Source organism: Pleurodeles waltl, chromosome 11 (assembly GCF_031143425.1).
Source record: "Pleurodeles waltl isolate 20211129_DDA chromosome 11, aPleWal1.hap1.20221129, whole genome shotgun sequence".
In the NCBI taxonomy this organism is placed as follows: domain Eukaryota; kingdom Metazoa; phylum Chordata; class Amphibia; order Caudata; family Salamandridae; genus Pleurodeles; species Pleurodeles waltl.
The window spans coordinates 197,120,299-197,145,201 of record NC_090450.1 but is presented as its reverse complement, the minus strand read 5'-3'; the positions used below and the strand labels follow the sequence as shown (position 1 = coordinate 197,145,201).

General features: G+C 40.2%; 1 protein-coding gene across 5 annotated transcripts in view; it reads right to left on the bottom strand.

Moving 5' to 3' along the window:
• LOC138265575 (G2/mitotic-specific cyclin-B3-like) overlaps positions 1-24,903 on the bottom strand; it is a 248,864-nt gene that overhangs the window by 12,241 nt on the left and 211,720 nt on the right. For all 5 annotated transcript variants that reach the window (XM_069213402.1, XM_069213405.1, XM_069213406.1 and 2 more), the window contains exon 11: positions 18,010-18,140. In XM_069213402.1, the coding sequence (XP_069069503.1) occupies positions 18,010-18,140 (131 nt within the window). The remainder of the gene's footprint in view (positions 1-18,009; positions 18,141-24,903) is intronic.

The window sequence follows — 24,903 nt, the reverse complement described above, 5'->3', positions numbered from 1 at the left end:
CTATATTCCCACGCTCTCATTAAAAATGGGTCAATACTATTAACCTCATTTACATCACTTGCACTCTCAACACCTATCCACATCTCTAAAGAAAACTGGGTTCCCAGCTAAAATGCATGCTTGACAATGCCAGGTCCACCACAATACCACTTTGAACATGTAACGCGAATCACAGATCCCCAATCTCAACTTCATCATTGCCACGGCACATGGGACCTACTAATATCTCAAAGCGACACTATGTGCTCATCAGGAGTGAGCATCATATTTCATAAGCAAATACTGAAATGCAAATTGGCAACAACCACCTTCAATACAATTGAATGCCTCCACATATTCATCTTACCAGCTCTATCCAATACAATGCACTTTCATTCTGTATACTACCTTCCAAAAACTACACTGTCTTCAATAGGTCACCTCCAGCCCAATGTGGTCAAATAAAAACTTGCTCAGATAATATGTACAGGGAAATAATCTGTGCCAATTGTATGGCACTCACAAGAAACATCACACTTCTACATAACCTTCTCCAGATCAATCTTCATCCTGTTCACTATTACAGCAGGATTCATGACCTCACATTTGCAGATCATGTCACAACTAGATGCCTCCATCTTATTTTAATTGAATAGTCTAACCACATACCCATTAGGTTTGGCTTCCACCTTACTTAAGCTCAGCATAACCTCTACCAAGAAACTTCAATTCCTGATTCAATTCCTGAAAATAAATTCATCAACTGGTATACTTTAAGAATGTAGTTTTAGTTTGCCGAAATATGTTTGAGAAACACTATTGGTTGACAGAGGAGCACCTGCATGTCCTTTGTTATGATGCACAGCTCCTTGTGGGAGCAAAGTGTTGCGTGTAAAAACTGTTTGGGAGGGATGTGGGGTGGACTGGGGAAGTGGCAACCGGGAGCGATAAGTATTTGTTAGTAAGGAGTGCTGTGAGCAGAACACACAACCCCATAACTCCACAGAACACTGAATGGACATGAACGTTAGGCACCAGTTAACAATGCCAATGTCATGACGAGTTAAGTCAGAGTCCTTGACCAGGGATGGGGAGAGTTGGGGGTGTTACAGATTTTACACCGAGTTCACCTGTTGGTAATGGGGCTGGAATTGCTCTCTATGCAACCACTGCAGACCTCAAACAGTACAGTAAATTCTTTACAGCTCAGAATCATTATCAGACACTAACATATACACCCCCCTCTCGCTATCACATACCAATATTGAATGTCAGAGAAATGTGCTCATCCATTAAGTGTTATAGTATTCATGCTTAAGGGCAGACACATACAATCTGCATTCTTACAGGAGACTCACATGATAACTGCAGAACTTACCAAGCTTAGCAAATGCTGGTGTGGCACATTAGTGGCCACCACATTCCCTATTATACCAGGGTGATTCTGATTTGGGTTGCACCTAGAGTTCCGCTTCAGATGACAAAGCAGGGCAGACCTGGATACGTGACCTTAAAGGGAGTGTTGGACGGCAATCAAACAGCGATGTTGGCAGTGTACACCCCAAAACAAATGCTACAGCCTTTTTCAACACACTTTCCCTGCTTTCAGACCTGGTCCTACTGTATATATGGGGTGGAGATTTTAACGCTGAGCCCAACACTGACTTCAACAGATATATTCCTTCAGCCCCTGGGGCCTAGTCACTGGTGGCATTTAAATCCCCATTACTGGGACAAATGTTCTGGTCACAGAGATGTGGACCGCCATGCATCATTTGATAAAGAGTACTCGTTCTTCTCCTAGGTGCATGCTCTACACAGAATCTATCTGCTTAACTGTAAATGGACCCAGGTGAATCAAATGTTAATCACAGGTACCTAGGCTGCAAAATTATTTCTGACCATAAACCTCTGAAGTAAACCATCTCCTGGGTGCACACTAACCCTGTGTTTCAATTTGCAAGTTATCCCTGGAACTGCTAAATGACCCAACCACAGAGATCAGTGAGCACATAGCACACTTGCACAGAGAACAAAGGGATGGCATCCAACAGATTGATCAAGTGGGACTCATTCAAGGGGGTTTAGAGGGGGCCATGTATTAAGACATACAGGTTAAAACATACCTTGAGAACTAAAAACACTAGAGAAACTCAAACATTAGAATGTAAGGAAGTAATTGAGTAAAAAAAAAAACCTCCACATCCTGAGCGTAATACAAAACTACACTACACCATTTAGGACACCTTGAGCATAGAGAAAGGACATCACAATAGCATGTAAAGATGGACACATGCTGCCTTTACTCTTATCAGATTCCCCAAATACCCAGATGATTTGAGATGCCAATGGAGGGGTGGCCAATGCACAATGTCCCTTTAATGGGGTGTTCAGGGAATATTATGCCATGTTATATACCTCTGGGAATGAACTCACTGAACAGAATACAGCAATATTTAGACATCAGTCCTCTTCCTCGCCTTAATGCGACCCAAAAAGCCACATAAGAACCTATACGATTGTCAGAAATACAAGCGGCAATAACACAAATTGCCGGAGGCAAGACACCAGGTCCTGGTGGCTTTCCCTTGGAATTCTGTGTAATGTTCTGCCTCAGGCTAGTAGCATGCCTACTAAAGACATTAGTCTTCCAAGGCAGTGGGCCACCTACCCAAGAATATGTGGGAGGTTTTAGTCATGGTGTTGCCGAAACTGGATAGAGACCCCTTGACAGTCCTACAGATAGTCGCTATTAAAACTTGACTATAGAATAGTAGGGAAGGGATTAGCAAACTGCTTACTTCCCCTGATCCAGACTGATACAAAGCATATAGAAAGAATGTATCCTGGACGGTAATAACTTCCTAAACCTTAGATATTTATTTGTGATCATGGATTGAGCCATGCACCACCAAGAGAATCAATGGTTGGCCTCAGACATGGAAAATGACATCAACATCTTAAGTTGGCCTTATCCTTTGGGGGGTCCTAGACCAACTGGGATTGGGGTTGAGATTCCTCCAGTGTGCGAGTCTGCAATGGGAAAATCAATATCATCCTTTAGTAAAACAGGAAGGGGCACAACAAAAGGTTGCCCACTTTCACCCCTGATCTTTTCTTTAGCTATAAAACCCCTGGCATGCACCTTGAGGGAAAGCACACGACAGAGATCCAGACGGGGGGAGTGGTACATAATGTCACTGTATGTAGACAACACCCTGATGTTCCTGCAGGAGGGTATGGCCACTGACCATAACCTCACCCCAATGATAACACTATTAGACGACTTTGGTAAAGCCATGGACCCAAGTGTGAATTGGGACATAGGAGACCGCCAGAGGGTGAAAAACACAAAGTTATAATTTTTAAACATCCACCAGGGACTCTTTTTTATGAGTTATCGGTCCAGTGTTCCCTATGGGCTTGTTCAGTCTTACTTTAAACAAAAACACTCTCTGGGGGACTCCCCCTGAAACTGGGCTGCAAAATGAACTTCCCTGATGTGATTTCAACTTCAGAACCTTGACACTTCTATTTATTGTTCACTAATGCAATGTTTTGGATACTGTGGTTTTAACCAATTAACCATTATTTGTTTATATTATTGTGTGTTTATAATCAGATGTATAATAATCTATTGTTCAATGTGAGATTACTGTAGTCTCTTCTGTGTTCAGCAATTAACTGTATGAATTTTTAGTAAGGTATGTTTTCTATTGAATGCGGATCACTTTGGTTAAGTCATGTGATCCAAGATTAAAATTAAGATTTTTGTCAGCACTGGCACTTTGTTGTTGAAGTTTCTAAAAGTGGCATTTTCAATCTTGTAACTCAAAATCTAACTTGAGCATTAAAGATGATTTTTTATTACAATTTCTTGAACACCAAACACAAAATGGTACCTGGTCCCAATCAAACATTGGCACTTATTAAATGTAATGTACAAATCTTGTGTACAAGGTATACCACTATAGATGGTGACTTAGAAGTAAATTAAATATGACAAATAGGTGTAAGCCAATGTTACCATGCTTAAAGGACAGAGTACAAGCATTTTAGCACTGGTAAGCAGAGGTAAAGCGCACAGAATCATACGGCGCATAAAAATGAATTTCTGTAAAATGTGGCGGATTAAGGATAAAACGTTTATAAATGACCCTCAGAGAGCCAAGTCCAACAAATTATAACAGCAATTAAACTGGTCAGAAATATTTTGTATACCCTCTCTCTCACCCTCCTCCACTTATGTTTTATCCCGGGATGGATTTGCACGAAAAAAAAAACTTGACAAGCCTAAACTTAACTACTTTTGCTTTTTTGTTGAAACATGTAAGCAAAGCAAAAAATATCTGCCAAATGGGAACTGCGACCTAAAGATAGCTACAGAGTCCTAATCACAGACTTCGAAATAAAATTATACATTCTAATTTAAAGGTGCTGTACTAATAAAGACAAACAAATGTATTACTGAAAAGGAATGCCAAATTACAGTTTATTACCATAGCACAGGCTGATCAACATGAGTAACTACTACCTCACAGTCTGCATTCTGCAATTACATTGCATACAAAAACAACTATGTCACGATGCCTCTTGAAAATAATTTTACCTGTATATATTTAACCTCTTTACATCCTGGTTTAGGTAACATACCTTATTTTTAAAAACGCACATGAAAAATGCCATGGCATAAACCATATTTTACCATCATCTATGGCTAGGAGGAGCATCATGAACCACTTCACTTTTTGTGCGTTACAGCTCCTCCTACCGCTCAGTGGTAATAAATGCACAGACTGTGCATCCTCAAATATATTTTTAATTATTATGCACTGGCAGTTACTACTGCATACTAATTATGGTGCAGCTGCACTTTCTATTGAAAAGGAATCTTTTGATTTGACTAGAACTTTGGACCTTGTGCCAGAACTTAGTCACTTATTAAAGTTATGTCAATTTTAATTCAGTTCGGTGCAGGAAACGTGGTTTTAACAGGGGGGTGGATAGTCAAAGATGTGCTTATGCCTTTTATTTCCCTTACGACATCATGAAAACATAACTGTATTCAGAGAGCCCCATTTTCAGGGTTTGATCCACATTTGTTTAGTTTTCTTTTAATATTAGCGGGCCACATGCATCCAGAGACTTAATACTTTTGTACACCGTAACCACGGAGTACTCCGACTAAGCTAGAACCTGGGTTTAAGTACCCAAATATAAAAAAAAAAAAATCATTGTACAAAACAGCTTTCGCTCATGTTTCTCACTTTAGTTTGAGCACCCAAACCAGAGTATATAAACCCAAAATATATGTTGGACTAGGCCCAATAAAGAGCATTGTGTTGCCTCCATCATTATAAAATGTAAGGCTTGGTGCCCGTGCCATTCAAAGAAAACTATCAAAAAACAGTAATAGGGGTAGTGTGTGCTACCCAACAATGCCCATGGGCTGGGGTGTGCCTTTTGTACTTACCTTCACAAAACCCAAGGATGAGGAGTGTAGTTTGTTTTTTATTTTTACACACAACACATTCCCAAGAATGTGAGGTGTTTATAAGCCTCCTAGCATTTACCAGTGGCTGTGGGCAGTATATTTCTGTTCTTTCCTTGCCCGCGGACAGTGTATTGCAAGGAGCCCTCTCAGGGGCTCATTTTTCCGAAGTTAACAGTGACAGTCTTCCATTACAAACTAATTGGTGTGCGCCACAGACAACCAGAGTACCATAGTAGATTGCAGGTACCCCAGCAGCCTGGTCACAACTGTCACAGTGTGGTAAGTGTAGCTGTAAGCTGGTGTGGGCAAAAGTGACCAGAACGCATGAGCATTCAAGTGACTCCAGACCACTTTGCAGGTCATGAAGGACCAGAGCAACTAGTCATAGGAGGACAAGACCCAGTAGCCCATTGCTATTGCTAACATAGCACTGGAGCCCAGCCTTAAGTTATTTTTTTTTCAACATTCTTTCTCTGCCTTGGACAGGTCAGGTCTCACAAACACCCTCCTGCCTTGGGCAAGACAGTGGGATGTCACTAACCCCATTTAGGCACTTAGGGTAGGGCAAGAAACTCTTACATACGGGGCTTGGAGGGCAGGAGCACACCCTCTGGGAAGATCAGGGAGCAAATGACTTTGCATATTTATACTACCCCTTTATAAATATTTGATTATAAAACCAACATCACTCCCTAGTTGGGGTGTTGGTGGCCTATTTTGTCTGGGAGGTAGCATAAATAAATCCCGAGCACTTGGGCAATGTGCTGAATATGTATTTTGGGTGGTTTCAGCATTTTACTCCGTGGTAATGCTGTAATGCCATGAGTTTTCTTTCTTTCTTTTTTTTTTTTTTTTTTTTAAACAGCTCACAGAGTCCCAATCATCATTGGTCTTCCCTAGTCCTGAACAGCCACCAGGTTGGGGGTAGGACACATTTTTGTATTTAGACAGGACAAGGAGAGATTTGCATAAGTGGGTGGACATAAGGCCCTCCTTGGTAAGCATCATGCAAAATCAAGTTTCAGCAAGGTGATCTTTTTCTTCCAAATGGTCTAGAACCTTGGGAGGAACATTTTTCCTACACATTTTCATGAACCTTGGGAGGTAAGGATTGTGACCCCAGTGCTCATGCAGCTAGTAGATGTGTTTTTGTTTGCAGCTAATATACATTTTTGTCCTGTGATTTCAAATGCTTTACACATGTCTACATCACTCATAGTTCACATTTTCCGTTATTCATGCAATACATCGCTGCAAAGAATTATGAGCTTTCCTTCAGCTATTCTAGAACTATTCAAAGTGACTTTGGCAAAAACCAAGATAAATGGAAAATTACGATTTTTGGGATCTCTTTATAACTTTTTAATAATACGGTGTTCCTGGAGAGAGGTTTAAAACGAATAGAACTTCTATAGTGTCACTTAGCCTTGATCACATGGCCAGCAGCTCAAGGGTTGAGTCTATGGCTGAGCTTTTGCTGGAGAGACAGAAAGGTCCAGCTAAGAAAAAGACTACCACAAACATTAGAAGAATTTCTAAGCATAAAATGAAAAATTACACGCCCCCAATACAGAGACTGGAAGAATCTTAAGGAGGGGGAGATGATGTTAATGCCACCAGTAGGTAAGCCTTCCACCTCTCCTTCAAAGTAGGCTCTCCTGAAGAATGTGTGGCCCAGTGGTGTAAGCGAGGATGGGTGGTATTAAGCCTAATGGTCTGCCCTCCTCCTCTTCCACCACCCCCCACCCCCAGACCTCTATACAAAGTTTGCCATCTTTTCCATCGGGGTGGGTATGATATTTAGGCTCCCATATCTGTGACAAAGTTACTGGGAAGGAAGCTATCTGGGGCTGCTATGAACTTTGTTAGATTGCCAAGGGAGGGAAGCTCCCATTTAGATAGAACAAATATGGAGGTTCAAGAGTCTGATCTGTTTAATATGCAATGTGAAAAAGATATGAGCATTCACGTTAATTCTAGTCTTTTGTGTAATCTTGAGGCAAAATCGGTTTCTAGGACCATGGCCACCTGTTGACATCCCACATAGGTCTCCCTCGAAGGTCACGTCCTGAACAGTCCCCTCTCTCCACTTCCTTAGACTATTTTGATTTTTGATCACGAGTGTACCCCAGTGAACAGAAGTTCTCTTTTGAGTGCTTTCCTGGAATTCAAAGCATTAAGGTTGGTGAAAAGTAGCAATATTATAAATGTAGCAATTCACTCCTATGTTCGGACCCCTTTCTCTAGCATTACCTTTGGCTCATTGGCGATTGCTAATCTATGTTATTATGAGCTTTTGTATGTTTTACTCTTTGTATTGTATTTTTATATGTCTCATGGCTATCTTTTGTGTAACTGAATAAAGAAAGAAAGATCTGGCGATACAAAATTGTGGCTCCTCCTTTTTAAAAAGAGAGATTGATGTGCTTCCTGTGGATGAGTATTTGGAGGACCCCGGCCCTCACCTGAACCTGAAAATCAGTCAATGATGGTTGCTGTATTAGGGCCTGGCGACATACTAAAGATGTTGTATCAAGGGGTGGGAGGGACGCACATGTGCGCACCGCCGAGGCTAAGGATGATCTCTTAAACTGGAGTTGGGTAGGGAGCGCTTTGCATAACTCCCACCCCTATTATACAACCTCTGAGTCATTAAGGTAGCTCGATAGGGTATTTGTGCTATGGAACATGGCTTGGACATGGCATGGTGAGACAAAAATTTTAAACAAATGTAAGCCTTTTAATACTTTAATCATTAATCTACAAGAGACCTGATTATGCATTGAGTTATTCTAGCTGGCTATTTTATATTTTCCTCTAATGCAAGGCATCCCCAATGTGGGCATGCCAGTGGAGGGATGGCAATCTTACTCAAGAATTATTTTAACTGGAACCATAAACTTTTTATTCACCCCTCTAACTTATGTCTGCTTGAAACTGGCTTTCCAAGATGTGAGTGGCAGTCCATCCTCTTTTTTTATTTTTTTATTAGTGAATATGTATATTCCAACTGGGAAACCATTTGATTACACAGTGAGCTCCACCTTCATTTTTGTTTATAAAAAAAGTGTTACAGAAGACTGCCTCTGGTGATAATCATGGGAGGCCTAAATGCAAAGGTACCAAATTCTGCTGCCTCAATCTTTGTGAATGTTGATAAAGAAGAGGTATGGTCTATTCAAGAGATTTTGCTTCCAGAGAAAAACAGAACTGATAAGCAAGGTTTCCTATTACTCAAAACTCTTAGAAAATAAAATTGGGTTATTTTAAATGGAAGCTCTCCAGCGGGTCAAGTTGCCTCCTATACTTTTCAGTCAGCTTCTACACAAAGTCTCCTCGATTACCTGAGAATATCCTTTCACATGTTTGGGGCTTCTGAGAATCTGACAGTAATTCCAAATGATTTGAGTGATCACAGTGTGGTTGGCAAAACAGTGGTCTTCAATCTCCTGGAACTATTTCCTGGGAACCCTGCCTTGGCGAAGACCTGTTTTAATAAGTCAAATGGTCATTCCTTTTGGGCAGCTAAATATATTGCGAGCTTAAGGGCCAAGATTAATGGAGTCTGTACTCATCTTGAGGATTCTACTTGAGATGATCCCTTATCCTTCCATGAATTTCATATGGATACATTTCACAAGCTGTGCTCTAGGTCAGAGTGTATACCGCTGGTGGAAAAATATAATCCTAAATTGAAAGCACTACATAAGGACAAATTCCTTGGTAAGAAAATAATATTTGCTGTTTTATCATTTAGACAGTGTGAAATGGATCATCTTGTATGAGTAAGATGTTGACTTAAAGTCCAAGAATGTAGGAGGGAACGTGATTTAAAGTGGATTAATCTAATAGACTTGCAGAAATATTTATAATTGATTGCTGAATACATATACGCGAGGGTGAATGCTCTCGCAATTCCTATCCCTGAAAAAGTGTGTTACATTACTGAGTTGTATGCAAGTAATACCACGGAAGTCGCCCCTTGGTGTTGCAGTTAGATGAAGAGATGTTTGCTCTGTACAATGCTCCCTCGATAGATGAAATTGTGAGGTGTATAAAGAATGCTAGATCATTCAGTGCCACGGGCCTGATGAGTTACCCATCATGGTCACCAACAAGGAGGCTGCAGCCTGGGGGGGCCTTTCTTGGTCCGTTGTTTGAGTATTGTGTAGGAGGCTGGCCTGGTTTGTAGAGGGTACCTTGGCTACTTACACCTTATACCAGGTCCAGTTATCCCTTGTTAGCGAAGTAGTAGTGTTCTAGCAGCTTAGGCTGATAGAGGTAGCTATAGCAGATCAGCTTAGGCTGAACTAGGAGACATGCAAAGCTCATGCAATACCACTTCACATTACTTATACACAAGTAAAGACAATCCTCAGTGTTACCAAAAATAAAAGGTATTTATTTCGGTGACAGTACCAAAAATATCTTAGAGAATACTCCTTCTGGAGGCAAGTATTATACACAATATATATACACTAGACACCAAAATTAGACAAGTAAGTGGTCATAGAACAATGCAAACAATAGGAAATGCTATAGAATGCAATGGGAGAAAATAGGTCTAGGGGCAACACAAACTATATACTAAGAAAGTGGAAGCAGAATCACAAATTCCCCCCCTAGAAAAGTGTAGTGTAGTGTAAGAATAACTGGGAGATTAAGAATACAGTAAAGGTAAGTAAATTACCCCACCCCAGAGCCCAGAAAAGCATGCGTAAAGTACTGCAAGTTTCCTTAGGACACACTACACCTCGTGATTGGGATTTTGCAGCAACCAAGCAAGTCTGCAAAGAACAACTGCTGAATTCCTGGACCTGAAGACCTGCAAAGGAAGGGGACCAATCCAGAAGTCAAAAGAAGTTTCAGGAAGGACAGGAGCCCCTGCCAACCCAGAAGAGTGTGCAAAGGAAGAGTCCCCGGTTAGTCGCAGGCTACAGGAAAGCACCTTAGGAAGATGCCAGCGGGTTCCTGCATGATGCAAAGGATGTCCCACGACGTGAAGATGGTTGCAGATGTGATTGCATGCTGGAGGTCACCAACAAGCCTTGGTTACGACTAAAGTGCATTTTGCAACAAAATGGTACCTCAACTATGTGTGAGGAGGAAGAGGGGGGTCTCAGCACTTTAGAGATCCCTCAGGATGCCAGACAACACCCACAGGAGTCCCAAGACACAGGGACAAAGGAGGTGCAAAATGCGGTTGGTGCAGCACAACAAAGGAATATCCCACGCCACCGGAGAACAACTCAACGAGTTGAACATCGCAGGATGGAGTGCTGGGGACCTGGGCCAGGCTGTGCACAAAGTAATTTAGCAAATAGTGCACAAAGGTCTCAGGAGGTGAAGACAGTGCACAGGGGTACTGTCGCTCTCTGGGAAGGTAAGGTCTTACCTCCTCCAAATTGTGTCAACAGGACCTCAGGACAGTCTATGCCAATGGAGTCCACCCTCTGTGTCCTTAGGAGCATGCTCATTGCTGTGGGAGGAGTCCAAGGGTACAGGTCGTCTGTCACCTTGGAAGGTGCCTGCTTGAGCAGGGGATGACTCAGTCACCCCATGGGAGATTTCTTTGGTCCTTGTGGTGCAGGATGAAGGCAGAGCCCCCAAAGCATGTACACCATGGAACCTGTTGCAGTTCCTAACTTGAAGCTGAGGTTGCAAAAGAAAAGTATCCCTTGTGGATACTTTGTTGCTGTTACAGCGGTTCCTGGAGCAGGCTGCCGCTAATCCGAGGTCAGAGGATGAAGTAGTAGTTGCAGAGGATTCCTGAAGGACATTTGCAAGCAGAATCTGAAGAGAAACCCACTTGAGACCCTAAATAGTCCTGAGAGGTGGATTGGCTACCTTTTCAGGTATGGGCCTATGAGGAGGGGTCTCTGACGTCACCTGCTGGCACTGGCCACTCAGTGGCCTCCAGAGTGCCCCCACACCTTGCAAAGCAAGATGGCTGAAGTCTGGGACACACTGGAGGAGCTCTGGGCACCACCCTGGGTTGGTGATGGACAGGGGAGTGATCACTCCCCTTTCCTTTGTCCAGTTTCGTGCCCGAGCAAGGGACAAGGGGTCCCTGAACTGGTGTAGACTGGTTTATGCAAGGAGGGCACCATCTGTGCCCTTCAAAGCATTTCCAGAGGCTGGGGGAGGCTACCCCTCCCCAGCCTGTAACACCTATTTACAAAGGAAGAGGGCATAATGCTTTGTTCTGCCTTCCTGAGACTGGGCTGCCCAGACCCCAGGAGGGCATAACCCGGTCTGTGAGGTGGCAGCAGCTGTAGCTGCAGTGCAAGCCTAAGAGAGCTGGTTTGGCAGTACTGGTGGTCCATGGTGGAGCCCCCAGCATGCATTGAATTGGCTCCCAAATAGCAGATTTGGAATAGGGGACAATTCCATGATTTTAGACATGTTACATGGCCATATTCGGAGTTACCATTGTGAAGCTACATATAGGTATTGACCTATATGTAGTGCACACATGTAATGGAGTCCCTGCACTCAAGAAGTCCCGGGAAATGGCCCTGAACTATGTGGGGGCACCTTTGCTAGTGCAAGGGTGCCCTCTCACTTAGTAATTTTGCACCTAACCTTCAGCAAGTGAAGGTTAGACATATAGGCGACTTATAAGTTACTTAAGTGCAGTGAAAATGGCTGTGAAATATTGTGTGCACTATTTCATGCAGGCTGCAATGGCAGGCCTGTGTAAGGGTTTGTCTGAGCTCCCTATGAGTGGCAAAAGAAATGCTGCAGCCGATATGGATCTCCTGGAACCCCAATGCCCTGGGTACCATACACTAGGGACTTATAAGGCAGATCCAGTGTGCCAATTGAAATTTGTAAATGAAGTCACTAGCCTACAGTGACAAATTTAAAAGCAGAGAGAGCATAAGCACTGAGGTTCTGATTAGCAGATCCTCAGTGACACAGTCAAACACTAAACAGACATACACATTAGGCCATAAACTATGAGCACTGGGGTCTGACCAGCAGGATCCCAGTGAGACAGGCAAAAACATACTGACATACAGGTAAAAATGGGGGTAACATGCCAAGGAATATGGTACTCACCTAAATATTGCTACTTTTCTGTAAAAATCCCCTTGTCATGGGAGGGTAGTGTTATTGTACCAAGAGGATCTCAAATCTTCCTCTGCAGGTTTTAGGCAGGTAGCCCTGCTGGATGCGACTGGTAAACGTTTTGCCAGGAGTGTGCTGTGTCACTTGCAACAGTGGGCTCAGGATCATTACATCATTCCCGCATAACAAGCTGGCTCTAGGAGGAATCCTAATACTCTTGCCTACAGAGCTATCCTTCAAGCAATAATTGAAAAATATTCTCTCAGGGTATTTCCGTTTATACAGAATTCATTGACCTCCATGGCATTTGATAAAGTTGATCGTCAAACTCTGTGGAGGAAGCTCTGGTCTTTGGATGTCATGAACCATCTATTAAAGTGTATAAATGGAATTGCACTCTGAAACTTGGTGTCAGATTCTGATGGGTGGGACACAAGGTCTGCCATGTAAAGTTAAAGCACAACATGGGCTGAAGCAGGGTTCTTTGTTTCCCTCCCTCCATATTTTTTCGCTGTATATATACGATACGATCTTCGGCATACTCGGTTTACTGAAGGGTAATACTCCAAGAGTTGGTTTGATGTCTATTAGCTCCCTACTATAGGCTGATGATGTTGCCATAATGGATTTAACTCCCACTGACTTACAACGTTGTTTGACTGCATTGACAAAGTACACTGAAGCACACTTGCTGAAAATGTATACAGCTACAAGTAAAAGTTTGTTCTTAAGAACAACTTACGTTTGAGGCAGAAGTCTAATAGATACCTAGGTTTGGACACATTAGAAATTGTTGAATAATATGTTTATCTTGGTATGTTTTATTTCTAAAAGTTGGCAGAATAATGAGCATTTAACAATCTCCCCATGTAGGGCGCTTTTTCAAACAAATGCCCTGAACAGAATATATGTAACCTGTGGGAGGTGCCATTTTGGGCATTTTCTGTCAGTTTACAGGACCAAAATTCCCCCTTCAATTTGCGATGCAAGCAAAGTGTCAGATATAAGACTTTAGGGCACTTGCGAGGGGGACTGAAGATTGAATTTGTAGTCAGATATGTAATCTTAATACTCTGGCAGCTCCTCACGCTCTTCGCTTAGAGTTTGGTCCATTGTCCCTGGCCGCTTTTCTGGGGCAACTCGATCTTGTGTGATGAGCAGGGAACTCTGTGGGCAGCTCTCAAGAATTAAATCTTCTCTCTTCAAAAAGAAAAGTCCGCTTTCTATAGGTCCTTTAAAAAGGCTTAAGAAATGGTTGGGCTCGATATGAGGGTAGATGCCCCATGTCCAAATTTGCCATAAGACCCATATTAAAAATACATTGGCCACATTAAGTCAGGGCAGAGACATCTCTCTATGCCAGTCAAACTCACAAAATGTAGTGGTTCAGGAGAACTCCCTGGTGATTAAACCTCAGCCCTATCAAATCTGGAATTTGCCTTATGGTGTTAAAAGAGATATTCTGTTGTGAATGGATTTGTGACCCCCCCACCCCACCCCAGGTAATAACAAGAATCTGGGATAATGTCCTGAAAGAGGACAGAATATGTGAGGCTCTGGCAGATACATATTCAAGACCTTAATCATGTTTTTTGTGTCCTGCGTTATTGAATGCACATCCTTACTTCTTAATACCTTTGTTTTTAAAATATTACATATGCACTGCTGTGAGGCTTGTAAGTCGGCACTATATCCTTCTAATGAAATGTTCTACAATGAGGTACTTCAATTCCTTAAATATTTTTTAAAACGTTATTAGTTCTTTGGGTGCATCAGTGTCTGGTTGCGTGCTCTATACCAGTGGTTCCCAACCTTTTGATTTCTGTGGACCCCCACTTTAACATTAATGGAATCCAGGAACCCCCGCCTGAGTCATTACTGTAAGCTGGGGACCTAATTTTTCTATATTTGTTAATATTTTTTAATTTTCTCAACTCTTGCGGACCCCCTGAGAAGGCTTTGCAGACCCCCAGGGGTCCCCCGGACCACAGGTTGGGAACCACTGCTGTATGCTATTGCACTCCTGTAGGTCAGGGATTTTTAGCTTGGTAGGGATGTATACTTGCACAACCATATGACTTCATATGCAATATTTGTTAATCACATGTTGCCTATGTATGTCTTACACACAACAGCCAGGGTTGTACACTAAATAATATAGATTGTTATAGAATGCACGCCGTTACTTTATGATTTGCTTCTTTAAATAGGAGTTATGAACTGCTTGGGAGGCTTGCAAACCAATAATCATGCTTCCATATGATTCTATGCTAGCATTATTTGTATATATGTTGCCGTATGAATGGCTTATATTGCCATGGTCAGTGTTTTACCCCGATTAATACTGGTCACTATTGTTACAGGAAGCACGTTGTTACTTTTTGGGAGCCTTGCAAGCTGATAATGTTCCAATTACTGGACTGCTACATAATAATATTGTGTTTACTTCTAATGCCGTGAGCTGTATAATGCCATCGTTCTCAGACTTCGCTGGTGGCAGTTAAGTATGGGCATGTTTTTTCTGTGGCATCCATAATACTCCAACTTGCATAATTGCACATTTTGTTGTTTATTATGCTTGACATCCCTCTTTATGGTCAGAACTGTTGGATTTTTAGGTTTTGGTTTTTGAGTGCTGTGGGTTTGCTCTCTGTCATCCATGAATTCTAAAAATGTACTATCTTTATATGTCATATCGTACTTTGCACAATGTAATTGCCTAAGTCTATGTTTTATTTGAATGATGCGTTTTGCAGTATGATTTTTAAATTCACTAAATATTCATGTGTATTTACAATGCATATGTACTGTTTTGTTTCTTTACTTATGTTATCAATTACGTGTAACTCCGTTAGAATTCCCCATGATAATAAAATGACTGAACTGGCTTATATGCACAGAACAAAGTGAACAAAGCTTCACTTTTGAATGACATTTTCCCTGAAAGATTGGTAGAATTTGGATATTAGGGGCCAAAGGTGTTTTGGATACAGTTACCTCTCAGGGCAGAGGCATTTAATTATTGTGGCGCAATGTAGACACAGAGTTCCCTCTTAAAAAAAATATGAAAGGGAGTTTCGCGAGGCTATGTTGACATTGGCTATGCCACAAAAACTAAAGAAATTATGTTCAAATGTAAGGTACTACATTCACCTCATCGCTCACCCTTTTCCTGTTAACATGCCATTAACGCCTACCCCCATCCCCACCATATACACTTATCAATGCCAAACAAAAGTTTACACAAAGTTATTCAGTATTTAATGTACAATATTATAAATGTTATGTTAGTAAATAATATGGGTGTGCTGGCGTATTATGAGAGTCTAGGATGGTGCAAGAGTTGGCATGTGACTGGCAAAATGATGGCGAGTGTTAGCAAACAACTATAGTTTTGCACATGACTTGTTAATGTATGATTATGGATGAGCTAACATATGATTTTGAATGTATGGATGCATAATGGTTGGTGTGTCAGTGTACGATACAGTTTTTCTTTTAACTTGGTGGATGTGTTTGCCTAAGATGGTGTATTTTAGCAGACGTTGTTGGATGTGTGAACTTATAATGGATGAGCTGATGTATAAACGTGGATGTACTTTTATATGGGGATGCTTGCATGAACATATTATAGATGAAGCATTGTACACATGCTTGTGTGGATGTAGGGTATTTTTCTGGCATATGATGGGTATGTTAGTGTATTATGTTAATACATGGATGTATGGTGGTGGGTGCCTTGAGATATAATGGTAGCAGTGCTAAATTTTAACGTGGTGTCTCAGTTTTTGCCAAGGCAGCTAACGTCTACCCTGATTTATGTCTAAGAAGGTGGAAGTGGTACAGCCACTCAACTTCTCAGGGGCAGGTGAAGAGATTATTAAAAAAAAAAGTTCCTGATGTTCAAGAACATTAGGATGGATTTTTAAAAAGTACCTGGGGGAATTGGCAGGGGAGGGTTAAAAAAAATCCCCTCCCCCTTGCCTAACAGTGGTAGAAAGCATTATTAGCCTCGATCTACACCTCAAACCTCTGCATTGCTCATAAGCAGGGTTAGTTTACAACCTCAAATCAATGGCAGAGAGTTCTCTTTTGAGAACTACTACCGCCTTCCCTGTGGGGTAGCATGTAACCATGTAAATTTAAAGAATGTCTGAAGAGCAGTTAGCCTGGTTTCAAACGTTCTAAAAAAACATTTCCTGCAAAGAAACGTCATGTGTGTTTAAGAAAAGGTCTTCTATTGTTCCAATGATAGGGAATGGTGCCACCTTATCGCGGTAGGTAGGGACAATACCAGTTTTCATTTGTGCAAAATAGACTATCCAACTGGCCATCACCATATATTGGTGACCCTAAACCCATTGGAAAGTTTCTGAGGTTTGCGTCAATGCAATCATCAATGAATTTCCTGCTCCTTTTGGCACCAATTCCTCCTTTGGGATTTAACACATAATATGGCTGATAATATCTTTGGAGTGAATAGGCCCTTTCCCAAATCCCATGTAAACCCACTATTACCCAGTTCAGGCCAGTACATTTAAAGATATCTAAGCACAATTTGTTTTCATTAGCTCAAGGAATCATCCTGAATAATGAAGGTCTGTGGGTGAAACTCTTGAAAAGAACTGGATGTGATCAGCTCTAGCCAGAGATGCCAGGTAAATCACCCAGGCCACGGTTTCCTTCACCTTTGTGTGATTTTCAGTTGAAGCATCCAACATATTTCCCAAGACAGAATATAGGTGAGGTGAAAATGTGCTCTCCAAGTTAAGTTTTAAAAGCTAAGAAAAGGGCCAAGACAAAAACGACACTTTATTAGTCTACATCAGTTGGGTTAGGTACAAAATACCCTATGTTTCCAGAGTTTCAAAGCTAAATTTAATTTGGTAGCTCAATTCTATTTACAGATCTGAATATATCAAGCCATATTTCATTTCGATATACAATTGTGTAGATTGCAATTATCAAACTTGAAATTCACACAGAAGGTCCGATTTTCAGTGCAGCTTGCAGTAACATTTTCAAAACTGACCACGTGATACCATTGCTAATCTGATCGAGTTAGAAGGATGTTAGTAATAATGTGTTTTTGAAACAAAAATAATTAAGAGTCAAATCTACTTTCCCAGGATAAGTAACCTCTTACAAAATGAAGTAACATATTTGAGACCAATTTATTTAAATTGCTCATGGACGCTTTGTGCGTAATTTACACTATACTAAATGCAAATTTCTAATTATAAACAACTTTATTGCAAATGAATATGAATCTATATAATTAGCAAAAAATGTTCAGCATTAAAATATACTTCACTTCTAACGCAGACATACAATTAATGCCCACATGGGTTGACAAAAATGAGAGTGCAGTATAGCATAATCATGTCAATCGTTATTTTCTTTTTCTATTTGTTGCATATGCATTTAAAAAAATATTGAACAGCTTTATATTTGAATCTTACCTGTCACTGTATTTATTGTAAACTGTCCTAAGTGTTTCGTGTGGCCTTTTTGAAATCAGAATATTTAACTTCTTAACCAAAGGTAGAAGTTCTATTTCTTCGTAACCAGTATAGCAGGTAAGTATTGGGGTCTGGGAAGGGGAAAAAAAAAAAATAGCACATAATTTAAATCAAATTTGCAACGACTTGAGATGGATGACATGCTGTATGTTCAGATGGTCATCATAGAAGCATTTTTTTTTGGGGGGGGGGGGGCGGGGGTGTGTGTGAAAACAAAAGGTTAAAAAGCAGCAATTGAAACAACTAATACCTAGATTGGATAGGCTTCCTCCGTGTCTGCATTGCCTTTAGTACACAGTTAGTATATCTAATCTTATACAAACAATTCAAGGCGTGACTTCCTAAGTATGTGTACCCTTTATCACAGATTTCATCTAGAGACACAGTCAAACTCACAATAGAGGGACTCACTTGCAAATGTCATTTTGAAACTTACATGTTAAACCCAAAACTATATCAAACTAAGCTAGAAAGATTTTAACTTGACAAGCACTCAAAGCAATCAGAATCTAGGGTTGTCAGATACCAGGTGATTTGACAACACACTAAAGATCATGGTGTGCTGTAGATACATATTTAAGATTTATTTGATGATTGGCCAAGGACTTTTGAAGTGATTGCATCAACAAGGAAGTCTGTTGTGTTTTGATTTGGGTGGCAGTATCTGAGCATGTGCTTGAGAAAATGAATCTTGACTATTGCAGCAACATGCATCCTATCTTGTCAAAATACACAACCCTTGGCAAATTCATCTTGATTAGACCATGGGTTATCAGCAAGGAGTTAAACTACAGTAGGAGACTGAAAGAAGTGCATAGAAGCCATTTGCAATACAAAGATAAAAGGGATAAATCCTTCCTTGTTTTACATGATATTTTAGCATTTTCCAACCCACTAAAGCATTTCATCGTAACTAGAATGGTGAATGTGAACAAGTTAATGGGTCTCCCTAAAAGTGCCCTAATTACTTCTCATCCAGGTGGATAATGTGCAACTATAACAATTTAACTGCCTTATATTTAGTAACTTGAGGGTTTGCCAAGGATCAAGTATTTTTAACACAGAATCCATTTCAGTTTCTTCAAGAACAAACATATTGTCTTGGTGTGTAATATCGTGCAGCTGCTGATGAAACAAATTAAATATTAATTCAGTGGGTAGTTTTATTTGGATGTTAAGGTTTAGACTGATAACATCTAAGATTGGATGAGCTGTGAGGTGAAACTAAATTACTTTTTGTTGCCATTGTTTTGAAGCATTCTGCTAGGCTCTATAAATTCTTTGATTCTAGGTGACAGGAATATTTAGTGTTACCTGTGATTGGATCTCCCACAGTAGAACAAAACCTGCCTCACTAACCCGGGCTCTCCCAAAGTGCACAAGGTCCGGAGAATTTTCATGCTAAAACTCTTAGCATAAATCTGTCCTATAACCGCATTTCATTTCAACATCTAAATTTTTCAATGAAATATCCATTGCCATCAATCCTGAGATTCAGACTAATACTTTACCTGCAACCAAAATCAAAATTTAGTCCAAGTATTCTAACATAGGAATTAGAAGAGAGATCTGTGTAATATCTTGCACTCAGCTAAGTTGGCTGACTCTCCCAGCCTGATAGAACCTCGGTATTGCAATGAGACATCAATAAAAGAATGAACACTTCCCTTGCGCTAGTGCAACTCCATGGTGGAGGATGCTCAAAGCAATTACGACAAAAATAGTTTAAGCCTGAACATCTTCGGGTCAAAACACAGTGATGACATTTTGAATGTGTGTGTGTGTGGGCACATAGGATACCCTGTTGAATAATGCTTAATCTTATAAGAGATTAATTATGTAAGGCAAGTGCTGGACTTGACCCTCTCTGTAGGGTCACACCCAAATGTTTTGCCCGTTCATAGCCTGTTTGAATTTAATTTTTTGTTGGTATTAGGACTCTGTGCGCTTTATGACTGCCAACTAATGCTAAAGTGGTTGTGCTCACTCCTTTAATAGGGGCTAAAACTGGCTTACACTGAATTGGCACACACAAACACCCCCATTTTTTAAATTACCTTTAACCCCTACACCGCAGTCGGCCATAACTTTTTTACTCTGTCCCAGTCTCGTTCTACCAGATACCCGCTGTTGGCGATCTGATGTTTTAGGTGCTATTTTACACTAAAAACTTTTAAAATTCATAACTCCGGTTCTGTTGATGGGATTTTTGTCATTTAAATGTCAAAGTATTTGTTACATTTTTTCTATTTCTCTAAATTGGTGTGAGATTTTTCTTGTGTTTTTGTTTTATTACTGTCTGAACGCTGCGGAAACACTTTACACATTGCCTTTAAGTTATGCCTGACTGCTTATCTGCCAATCAAAGGGTTAAGCGGAGGTTAATTTAGTGATATTTGTGGTCCACCATGGCAAGGATTTTGACTGTTGCTTGAGAATGGTCTTCAATTCCCTCGATCAAAAACACTAAGCCATATGACAATACTGCTAGAACGTTTGGATCCGAGGAAGCCAGGTTCAATGTCATTACATCTACTCACTTGTAAAAGTCTAAAATTAACAGCATGTGTTCCACCGAGGTAGTCCGCGGATCTTTACTCCAGAAAATAAACTTTAACCCATTTGAGAACTACTTTGCAAACCTATCTTGTCAAACACTTTATTGATGGGACTTCATCAGTTATGCGCCGACCACACATTGCAGGGTAGCCCTTTCAAGATAGCAGTGGTTCTTCTTTTGATAATTCATTTGAATTCTGGTACCAGAAAGATTATCAGTCTTTCAGCACTCTTCTAGGTTACTGTAAAGAGAGCTGGACAGATAAACCAGTCATTTATTAAGCAGCACAATTTCACTACCTCTCAAAGTGGGGTTTGGGCCTGAAATAAACTGTCTTCAGAGGAAAAATTATCAACAAATTTGTGCACTCTTGAAATGGTTCACTAGTGGGTACTTATTTAACTGTAGCATTCGGTCATCTACTACTCTCCCAGCTGAAACTCAAATTCAAGCCCAGGAGCAGGCTTGGATTTCATTATTGAGCAATTTCCATCATGTAGCATTAGCTCTTTAGAATTACCAAAGAAATCTCTTAATGTGTCATAGTTTTTCTCTTCTTGAATATTTAAGCATTTTGTTTTGAATGATCAATCCAGTGTTTGGGGTTTTTCTTTTATATGCGCTTTAAAAATACTAGATTCATATGCAAGTTAAGAGAAAAGTGTGTGTTATGTGGTCAAACATTAGTACCTGCTTAACAGAGTAAAACTGAATGGCAGTAAGACTGGAATCGGTCTTCCTGCTTTGCCTTAAAAACATTTTAAAAATGCCTTTTTTGTCACTGGTCCTTGCTCATACACAATCACATCATTGGTTGTAACAAATTAATTCTAGTGTTAAACTAAAAGCGTGTCAAGCTTTGCTTCTTCACTTTTAGGCCCAGTTTCAGAGTTTATCTGAATAAAGGTGATATTTATTAGACCCAGATAGACCTCGCATCCTTGGTGTAGTTTCCACGGACTTTCCTGACTTTCGTTTTTGCTAGCTTTAGGACTCAGGGCACTTTACCACTGCTGATCAGAGCTGAAGGATATGTGTTCTTGCCCTAAAAACATGATAACACTGGCTTATCCACAGTTGGCCTATTTCATTTACTTATAAGTCCCTAGTAAAGTGCACTACATGTGCCCAAGGACTGTAAAACAAAAGCTACTGGTAGGCCTGGAGCACTGATTGTGCCACCAACTTCATTAGCCTTTTAAACATGACTCGGGCCTGCCATTGCAGGTTTATTTATGGTGTGTAATTGACTTACTCTGACTAGGACTATGGTCTATACTTGGACAGGGTGCATACCTCTGCCAACTAGAGACCCACTTTCTAACACACCCAATAAAAAGTGATTCTATGGGGTAGGGTATTTATCGGGTGTGATATAGAATTCAAATTAGTTTTTGGCAGTAACATTGCTGAGTATGGTACTTAACCACACAAAAATCCAGATGGTATGGTAAATACTATACAGTTATCTGCTGCTACATTCCCACAGGTTTGACCTGCCAAAATGTAATTAAAGTTGAGATAGGTAATGTTACTAGTAATTACCAGATGTGCTGAACACAATGAACTCAGATTTTGATCCCTGCTCACACAGGGGTTGGAAAATTCAGGCCAGCTTGTAATCCGGGTCTAAGTGTGTTTTATAGAGTTGTATGTTCTCAAAGTCAGACAATGAAGAGAGTATCTCTGCCTCAAACAAAATGATAATTATGTTTGTATACTATCAACAGGAAGAATGTAATGTTGTGTATCTAGGGTTAATTTCCAACCTTCTTTATAAATTACTGGTATCCTGAATTCTGCAGTTGAAGTACCTCAAGATGAATGCAGGGATAATAATTTTGTTGTTCCTAGCGTATATGCACTTCCAGTGGTGGAACCAGTGAAGCGTTCACGTGTTTGTCTTACAAGGTAATGTCGTATTACTCCATATCAGACTTTTTTTCTTGATCATCCAAAGTGCTGAAATGAGCCCTGCTCAATTCCTTCTGTCATTAGCATGCATGAGTCGCAAGTCCATCTGCAGGGACATTTCTACAGGTAGAATTTTTTTTCCTTTTCTTCATTTAGGAGGCTTAGCGAAAACCTGGCCATACCCACCATGGCTTTGGGTCTCACTCACATCTTTAGCACCATCAAGCTTCTTTGTGTGTAAATTGCATTAAGAAATTACATATTCCACACAACTATTTCCCCATATTCTGATATAAAGGTTCTCCATCTGAACATACTAACACTTGCTGCTGTTAACTCTAAAAATTTACTAATGAATATGCATGTATTCTTACTGTTAAATCTGCTTAGAAAATGAGTTAACAGACAAATACCCAACTTTGAAAATGTGCCTACTTGAGTGATCACCAATAATCATGAAGTGTGCTTATTAATGTAAAATGGTGTGCTCAAGTTTGGATTAATGTAGTAGGATGTCATAATAATGGTTATATATTATGTATTTGCTTTATTAATCATAGGCCTCAATTTAGCGAGGTCTTGGACCTAGTTGTGCAGCCTCATGTTAAGTTGCATTGCTTAGACAAATCATAAGATGGCTGCTTAGAGAATTAAATTGTAATTTTCCATTGCATTGACTGAATGCTAGTAGCTAGAATTCTTTCCCATGAGAACTGCTGACTAGAAAATTTTGTACTAGCTACTGCTACTTTTTAAAACTTAGTGTGTGTAAATGCCATGTTCCCAGGAACTAACAATGGATGCACTGACTGGAGTATTAGCGGATACAAATTTGTTACCAGGCAAGCCAAATGACGAGAACAGGAGAAGAGGAGACAATCATCGACATGTGAACAACGGTTTAGTAAATTCTTAGTCTTGAGGTTCTACTTTCATAGGACTAAACGTAAACGTACGATTCTTTGACCAATTGCAATGTGGGAATTAGTTTTAGGGAATCTAACTTAGTCAGATTACAACAAGAGGAGAGAGAGACCCATGTTTTCCTAACTGTCCTGAAAGGAGTTGTGCCAATAGCCATTATTCTTTCCGAACTGCATGAAGAGACATTTCTATCTTGAACTTTATTGCTGAATTCTGATGCTTTGCTGACCGAACAGATGTCCAATTGATGAAGACAGTCACAGCTTGCTGAACCAAACTGAGACAAGGTATAAGACAATGATACTGATTGCTATGTCTATTTGCTTTTGTCCCTAGATACCAACTGCTAACTTTGATAGAGCCATAGTTAGATGTTTTCCAATTTTGTTTTGACTAAATTGTTTTACATGAAGCCCAAACAAGCCATTCTAATCAGAAGGCAAGTTAGGAGTCTCACTGATGATACTTGCCAAATACTAACAGTTGATGTATTTTCTTTGCTGAATCTAAATGTATGCCATTTCCATTGCACAGTTATTCTTGCTATTGATTTGTACTGTAACTCTAGAATGTATAGTGATCCAAGCTTAGAAGATTCGGCCAACCAGTATTGTTTCTGTATGCTTATTTGATTTTGAGACTAAGGCACGTGATATTACCACTTAATATAAAGAAATAAACATTCTAACTTTTACATAAAGGTATGGTTATTCATGACCAAGGGGTCATGGTACGTGGAAATTATTGACTCACAGTTATTGATGTTTTTGATTGGGATTGCTATTGATTTGTATTAGAACGGAGTCTTATGATGGGAACTACACTAGGCGCAGTCAAAAGGTCCTTCGAACCTCTAACATGTCCCATTATAAACTAATAAGTAACCACATAAGGTCTGAGGCACTAACACTGCTAATGCAATTAGGCATTTTAGAAGAAGTTCCAGACTTTACATCGTTAAGAGTGCACGTGTATCCCTTTCCTCATGACGTATCCTAAACCTTTTAGAAGTTTGAGCCCATTTTGGCTCCAAAAGTATTTGGTGTCTGCTACTCGTATAATTAATCGTATGTTGGTTTAAAAACAAAGTGCTCTGCAGGTTGCATAGAAGCAAGCAGCCATGAAAGTTTTACATCAGAGACAAATGAAAATGACCACTATTTTTCCCCTCAAATGCACTGGATTCTTATAAAAGCCAGTTTAGTGCAAGAAGGTTTCTAAGGGTCCAATAGCAATCTGAGAGAAACAGGCCTTAAATTCAACTGACTTTTTTTTTTTTTTTTTAACACAATACAGTTACAATCCCATGTATTCATCAGATAGTCCCTTTTAGCAATTGCCTCTTGAAGTAATGAAATTATTCAGTCCTTGGCATACTCATCGACAAGGTGTGGGGCTAGACTCAATGCAGTTTTCATAGTAGTAACAGTTAAGAT